The 7,664-nt window shown below is 46.5% G+C and overlaps 1 protein-coding gene across 2 annotated transcripts; it reads right to left on the bottom strand.

Moving 5' to 3' along the window:
• Window positions 1–794: 794 nt before the first annotated feature.
• ARMCX2 (armadillo repeat containing X-linked 2) lies at window positions 795–5,380 on the bottom strand. Of its 2 annotated transcripts, none has more exons than XM_015596222.2 (4): window positions 5,228–5,380; window positions 3,925–3,988; window positions 3,526–3,602; window positions 795–3,169 (listed from the first exon to the last, which is right to left on the bottom strand). In XM_015596222.2, the coding sequence occupies exon 4, from the start codon at window positions 3,039–3,041 to the stop codon at window positions 1,212–1,214; it is 1,830 nt and encodes a 609-aa protein (XP_015451708.1). In that variant the 5' UTR covers window positions 3,042–3,169; window positions 3,526–3,602; window positions 3,925–3,988; window positions 5,228–5,380; the 3' UTR covers window positions 795–1,211. The 2 variants fall into 2 exon arrangements, with proteins under 2 accessions (XP_015451708.1, XP_006920747.1); XM_006920685.3 differs by having other exon boundaries at window positions 3,530–3,602.
• Window positions 5,381–7,664: the final 2,284 nt, after the last annotated feature.

The following is a 7,664-nucleotide window of genomic DNA, read 5'->3' as shown; positions in this document are numbered from 1 at the left end:
TTGTACCAAGAGTCATTCTATCTGTCACACTGCATTTTCTCATCATTAGAAATAGTAACTCACTTTGATATTACTTGCTCACCAGAAGTGCCCAAGAAAGAGGGCTTTCTCTGTCAGGACCCGCATCAGATCATACTATCCTCCCTGTCTGTTGACCAACAGCCAAAGCAGATATTGGTACTTTTCTTTAAAGAGTCTCTTATTATCATCATTCTCCAACAGTTTCTATAGTCATCATGTTATTTCATTCTTCATTTCACACTTGGCTCACCCTAAGTTACTAACAAATGTTCTTGTTTCCAGTCTCCACACCTAACCCAGGCCCAGCTCCAATCCATTTTGCACATTGCCACCAGATTAGTTTTCCTTTTGTCAAAAATATCCAGTAATTCCCAGAATATGATGGGATATTTCAGTATCTCAGCTTGGGGTCAGGATCTTTCTGAAACTTTCCTCACTCTACATTTCCACCTATCGCTCTCATCACTCCTCTTCCTATGGTTTCTATTCCAGGCAAACTGGTTACCTTCCTATCACAGGAACAGACTTTCCACCTCTGTGCCTTTCTTCAAGCCATTTCCCACTCTTGGAATGCCCTTCTGCTTTCTCATGCTGTCCCCCAGGGCCCAGCTTAAGTGTGCCCTTCCTCTTTGAAGCTTTCTAGCAACTTCCGCTTAATTTAACCAGGTAGAATATATTTGACAATGGGTATATGCCCAGGTACTGTTAGCAATTCTTTTGTATTTATGAACCTTATCTCTCTGGCTAGATTTTAAATTCAAGCATGAGAACAATTTTTTTTTTCATCAGTCAAAACATACAACTTTATTGATGATACACAAATGAAATCTTTGGTGGATAAATTCAAGTCAAAACAAATGACAGAAGTGTAGGCTATTCATGATGGACAGGTTCACTGTCAATTTACATAGAGGAACCAGTAAAAATATTTCCATTCAAGCAGCATGATTAAAGTCACAAATATTTTCAGTATAAGAGGACTATTTATTTGGTATTCATAAAATGGTTCAGCTTAAAGCTGGGGACTGTCACAGATAACATCACTCTGGATAATACATTATTCAAAACTGGCAGCTCAAAGGATCCCTTTACAATATGAGCAAGTGGAAAAGCAGTAACTTTCAATTTTCATTGCTCCCAGACTGCAAAACCAAGAAATTACTTCAAGTCGTTTGAGAGCACATAACCAATCAGAATTTATCCACTAGCTTTATAACTTTCACTTTCACCAAGAGGTCATGGTGATCTGCTAAAGCTCGAATTTTCTTAACGCACACTCCTGATGTAGTACATAGGTAAAAAAGGGAACCTTTATTGAATTCTCTGTAATTGAATACTTCTGCTCTGAGATTGTCATAGATGATCTCAAATAGAGTAAGGGCATTAATAAGAATTTCTGATTCCACATAAGAATTATAGAGGGAACTAAATGATGATGGCACTTGGGTACTGAGCAACTTTTTTAACATATCTGGATTTTCAGCAAAATTCGACAGTATTTTCAAAATCTCAACTTTGATTTTTCCACCTCCCTGAGATAACAAACGGAAAAAGTTTGCAATAGAATTGACAAGCAGGTGCTGGTAGTCATTAGTAATAGTCATGTTTGTTAAAAATTTTAGTCCAACTACCTGTACTGCTGAGTTTAGGTTCGAGGCCATAATATCATCCATCACTTTATTCATATATACCTGAAGCCGGCCCTGATTTTCGTAATTCTCACTCAGGTTATTCATGGCCATTAAGGCTTTTTCCTTAATGTGGGGATCGGTTTTGTTGATCATGTTTGCAATAATTGGGAGGCCTCCCAATTTGCGAATAGTGTCTTGGTTGCAAGAATAATTGGCATTGTTGCTCAGAGTGAGCAAAGCTACCTGTTGGATGAAAGGATCATCCGATTTCTGAAGCAAAGCAAGGACTTTCCTGAGATCTCGGACACCCAGAATCTCATCAATTTCATAAGGAAAGGGGCGCTTCTGCATGGGAACAGGTCTCCTCCCTCTTCCTCTCTGCTGGGTCTCAGGCTCAGAGTCTGACTCTGACTCTGTGTCAGTCCACCCAGACTCCCCTTCCTCAGAATCAGGGACCTCTGCCAGGAAAGCCTGTCCCCCATTAGCTGAGGCGGCAGCAGCTGCTGCAGCACCATCCCCAGGGCGGAAGCCTAGCCCCAATTCATCTACATCAACCTTGTTGTTTTTCTTGCCCTTGCCCTTGCCTCCAGTCCGGGACCTGGTTCCACCCTTGGTTCCACCTTTAGGTACAGCTCCAGTTACTGACCCAGCCTTGGGTATAGCCCCAGTATGAGCTCCAAGGGTTGCTTTCTTGGCAGCTGCCGATGTTTTAGGGGACCCTGAGGTCCCAGGAACTTCTGCAGCCCCAGTAGGTGCTGCTGCCCCAGAAGGCACTGCTGCTCCAAAAGATGCCCCAGTAGGTATTGCCGGTACAGGAGTCTCTGCCATCTCGGTAGGTGCTGCTGCCTCGGTAGGTACTGGCATCCCAGGAGGCACCACTGGCACCCCAGGAGCTTCTGCCGTGCCAGGGGCTTCTGCCAATTTGAGAGCCTCTGCAGCCATGAGGGCCTCTGCCTCCCTGGGAGGTGGCGCCATTGTAGAAGTCACTTCTGCCTCAACTACTGATTCGGCCTTAGGCCCAACCCTGGACCCTTCTGCCTCCTGGGCCTGTCTTCCTGACCCACTCTGAGCCTCAGCACTGGATACAGGTGGGGCCTCTGCCTCAGCTCCAGCCCCATCCAGGGCAGAGGCTTCATCCTGGGCCTTGTCCTCTGCCCTACTGTGGACTAGGGTTGGGGGACCGAATCCTGGCCCAAGGTTGATTGTGAATCCAGCCCTTAGTCCAGCTCTAGCCCTGGTTACAGTCCCAGTCACAGCCCTGGTCTTGGACTTGGCCAATCTCTTCTTCGTCTGGTTTGTTCTCTTGGTATATTTGTAGACACAGTACCAGGCACTTGCCCCAATCACTATCCCAGCAGCTACACAGCCAGCATCCCGAACTCGGCTCATGGTGCAGCTGGAATAATTCTCTGATCCAGGTGTGGAGCTGGCTTGCTCAAGTGGGATGCATGCACGTCAGGGCAAGGGAGTTCAGCTCAGGCTCACAAGTTCTGCAGAGGCTGCAAGCCAAGCAGGACCTGGACGAAAGGATAGAAATGAGGCTTAGAACTCTATCATTTGTGTCTAACCAGGCCTACTTAGAGGTGAGTTTAGGGAAATAAATCTTGATGAATTAGCTACTACCCAGACACAGGTGTGGAGGTCTGTGTTGCTGATTCAGGACCCTGGTTGTCCAGTGTTTTCCATGCCTTCATCCCTAGACTGCCCTGCCCAATTCCAACATACAATTTCCTAGCACCTAAGTGGGGGACGAGAGGCAATACTGACATCAGGAAAGCTGGTGTAGAGCAGTAAAGACGGCAGAGATCCTGGATTCTGTTCTGGTCGTCCCACCCCAACCCCAAGGGTCTCCAGATGGTGTTCATGCACATACCAACCTGCTGGGAGTAGGAGCAGTTTGCCTTTTTCCACCAGGCTTGTAGCTGTTTAGGGCCAGTAAGACGGATAGACCTGCAGAGAGATCCCAGAAAAGGCATTTTGGGTCCTTTGGTAGATGGATTCCACTTCCTTTCTTGATTTGAACCCCGGTAGGTCATGTTTCTCCCTCACAGTCCTTTTCTTTCTATCTGTATCCTATCCTACTGTAACCATTAATAAAGAAGGTAGAGCCGCACCCCTTTCCCTGCACCCAAAGGGACATGTCCAGGGCAAGCGTGTCTTGCAAAGAGGGAGATGGGGGAAGAGTAGCCTATAGTCCCAGACTCTGCTCTGGTTTTTGCTACACCCACAACAGGGGTTCCCAGACAGTCCTCCCCGCCCCCCAAACACTGACCTTCAAGGTTTCAAGGCTGTTTTTCCCTCCTTTAGTTCAGTTTGGTCTTCATCCTAAGCACAGACTGAAGGGCAGAAATATAGACAGTAGACGTTGGAGACTGGTGGATGGAACAAACCCAGAACAAGAGTCCCAATAACTGCCTTTTAGCAGTCACATACCAGAATGACAAATGGTTCCACCTCTCAATTCCAATTCTTCTCATCCCTCCCTTCCCACCCCAATCTGCCCCACTTCTGCGCAGACTCCCCAGGCATTCCACCCCTCCTTCCCTCCGGCTGCCCCCCCACCCCAGTCCGCCATTTCTCCGGGACTCACAGCCACACCCCTTCTCCTGCACCGAAGACGGAGGGGGCGGGGGTAGGGTGCAGTGAAAGCGGGATGGGACGTGGGACGACGGATTACTGTCAAACAATTAAGTGGACCCTTTTATGACCACTCGTCCTTCAGTCTCTAGCCCCCAGGCCTAGTATTAGCCTACGGAACAGGAGCCCCAATGTCTGCCGTTTCGGTTTGAGGGTCGTGATTTTCCACTGTTTCTCTGTTCTGGGCGCCGCCTCCTACCCATCCCCGCCCCTCCCCCCCGCCCAAATTGCCTGTTAACGCCATTTCTACTGCCAGCATACCCAAACTCTTTTTCCAGGACTGAAAAAATGGGGGTGAAGGGCTGTATGGGCCGAAGGTGTCTGGAAAGCAGCCTGGAAGTTAGCATGGTGGTTTAATAACATTCTTTCAGGATCCTCCCTCCTGTGAAGCCCAGCCAGCGCAAAACCCGCCATCTCCTCTACAGAGGCTGGCGCACCCATTTCCCAGCACCCTGAAAGGGCAGGAGGCTGGCCAGGGGGGAGGGGAGTGTGCAGGAATGGTGGTCCCGGGGAGGTATCTGCAAAGTGAGGGTGGAAGTAAACCGCCCGGATTGTTTTCAAATTGCGTGCTGCTCCGGTCACCCTTTCCCAGCCTCCCCAGTGTCCTTATATTCGCTGCCACGTTTATTTCTCTTCCCTCCTCCTCTCAAAACAGGGCGAGATGTGGAGTGCAGGGCCGGAGTGTCAAAAACAAAACCAGAAAACACTGGGTGAGAAAGGAGGTAAGCGATTCTCTGCAAGTATATCAGAATCTTTAGGTCCCTTCTTCCCCCTCTCCCCGTCGCCCACCAAAATAAGCTGCGACTGAACGCGGGGGTCTGGAAAGCGGGCTAGCAGCGGGCAAGGCGGTGGGGCCCGCGGCCTCACAGGCCTCAGACTTCCGCATCACGGGGCTACCTTTTTCAGGGGTGCCAGGCCATGCCCACCCTCACACCCACCTGCCCGGATCTGGGGAAATTTTCTCCTCTGCCTTCTCCTCGCCTGGGTTAAACGCACGGCTGTGTGTAGCGCAATAGAGTTGGTACCCAGAGGAGGACGGAGGACGGCGGTCAAGGCTTTAAGTATCTTTGCCCACGTCAGCTCTTGGTCACGTGAGGGCCGCATCGCCAGTAAGCTTCGGTCTTCAATTTCCACTCCCACCAAGGGCACGAGCCCCGTCCTTTATCCCCACTCTCTCTTTACCCTACTACATCAGGTCCTGTCACTCATTTTTGTCTTTGTAGTCCTGGAGGCCAAAAGTAGCTCCATATCCATGTGTCAGAATTTGCTTTTCTCTGGTTATGGTGAAGGGGGATACATCTTCTTGGGTTATTGACAATTTTTACCTTTTATTTTTTTTTTATTGTTGTTGGGGAATTGTCTCATTCTCTCTTGGGCAACTGGACACTCTCCTCTTGCTCCACTTCCAATCCCTGATCCACTAGTGCCCATCATTTCCCTTGCAGTTGGGCCCCTGCTCTCATACAGGTAAAGGGCAGAGTGTCAGAAAGGAGACAAGAGGTGGGCGTGGGGTCTGTACTTCTGTAACACTCCTCTGTTTTATATTTAAAGCTATCACCACCCTTTATTATTATAGTTAGAAAATGCAACAAAATAAGAGTTTAGTGTGGGAAGTAGCAATAAAAAAAAAGAGCAGGCATGTTTTATAAAAAAAAAATTTCCGCTAATATTGGAAGGCACCATTAATTTTGGTTAACTTTTACCACATAGAAATGAATCCTATTGGCCACGTAGGAAGTAGTTTTCAAGACATGCTAAGGTTTTTGAACATCTAAAAATGGAATTTTTTTCCCAACAAGATAAGCATGTTTCCATATGATCTGGAAATTGGTCCATGGAGATATGTTCACTTGTCCAATTTTATTTATTTTGGCCAAATAATATCCTATTTTTTCTTCTGGGACAGCTTCTAAGTTAGACAAATAAATGATCCTGTCTTGTTCTGTTAGAGAAACACATTTATTTTAATGTTCCTAAACCATTGTTAACTGCTGTGTGAACTTCCTATAATTTGATGGCTGTAACCATGACAGTTTTGAACACTTGTCCTGGATTAAGTTCCAGTTTTGTGATTCAGCTCTGGGCAAAAGGAAGAGCTGTCAGCCTAGGGAAATGACAGATGTGAGGGATGCAGAGATGGTCAAATCCCCCTGTCTGTCAAGGGTGTGGAGGAGGTGCTGCCCCTTACCCTCTCCCATATGCTGGAGCCTCTCATCCCCTGCAGTCAGGCACCTGACTGTTGCTCACTGCAAAGGTATACATGGACGAGTGACCAAGGTGGTAAGTGCCACCTTTATTTAGGTGATCAATCTAAGTAAATGTATTTTGCTTCTTTCCTCCCTCCCTCCCTGAAATTCCCACCGAGTTAACTCAAGTATGCATAGAAAGGATTGCAGCTGTGGGTTTCCATGAAGCCTGGAGAAATGATTGCTGGGGGAAGCACCCAGGTTTGCCTGCTCTGCTCTCATGCACTGTGCCTCAGATAACATTGCTCCTAACACTGTCTGGTGCTACTACCTGGCCTGAGAGGTGCAGCATCTTCTCACCTCTGACTTCCTTACCTCAGGACACCTAGAGAACCTAGCCTTGCTGCAGGGTTGTGGCCTGCAGCCCATGTCCACTTTAGTGCCCCCCTTAGTCAAAGTATGCCCCAGTCCAAGGGAATCTCCCAACGGAACATTCTGATGAACCTAGAGTAGGCGTTCTCAGCCACATTTGTGGTCTACCAGGAATTCTACGTGTGTGTGTGTGTGTGTGTGTGTGTGTGTGTGTGTGTGTGTGTGTGTGTGTGTAGTTAAGAGCATTTTATTTCTGGAAATAGAGGTAATTGAACTTATCAGTTTCTCAAGGGGTTTGTAACCCCTCCCCTAAACAATGAGAACCAATACAATGGCCTAGAGAGTCTGTGTTATATATAATAGTTCAGATTCAGAATGTCTTGGGGTTTTCTTTGATAATAATAGTAATATATATTAGTGGTTAAAATATTCAAAACAATAAGGAAATACATAAAGTATACAGCAAAAGAACTCTTTAATATCTTTCCCACTCTCAGCCACTACTAATAATTTCCACTTCTTTTTATGCACATATTAGTAAGTGCATTTGTGCTAATTAATCAGGTTCCAAGTTGAGTAACAGTAAAGTAATAAGTATTTCAAATTTGTATTGTAATTGCAGAAAATCTGCAAATTAATTTGAGGAATATTGACATCATGACATTGAAACTTCCCTTTCAGGAATAAGGTATATCTTCACTTTGCTCAGATTTATTTTTGTGTTGGTTAATCAAATTTCATAAGTTTCTTCAGCTAAGTAATTCCTATTACTTGTTAGGTTTCTCCTAGGTATTTAGTAGTCTTCGTTGCTGAAATG

This window comes from Pteropus alecto, unplaced genomic scaffold (genome assembly GCF_000325575.1).
Source record: "Pteropus alecto unplaced genomic scaffold, ASM32557v1 scaffold179, whole genome shotgun sequence".
Taxonomy (NCBI): Eukaryota; Metazoa; Chordata; class Mammalia; order Chiroptera; family Pteropodidae; genus Pteropus; species Pteropus alecto.
This window is presented reverse-complemented; position numbering and strand designations above follow the sequence as displayed.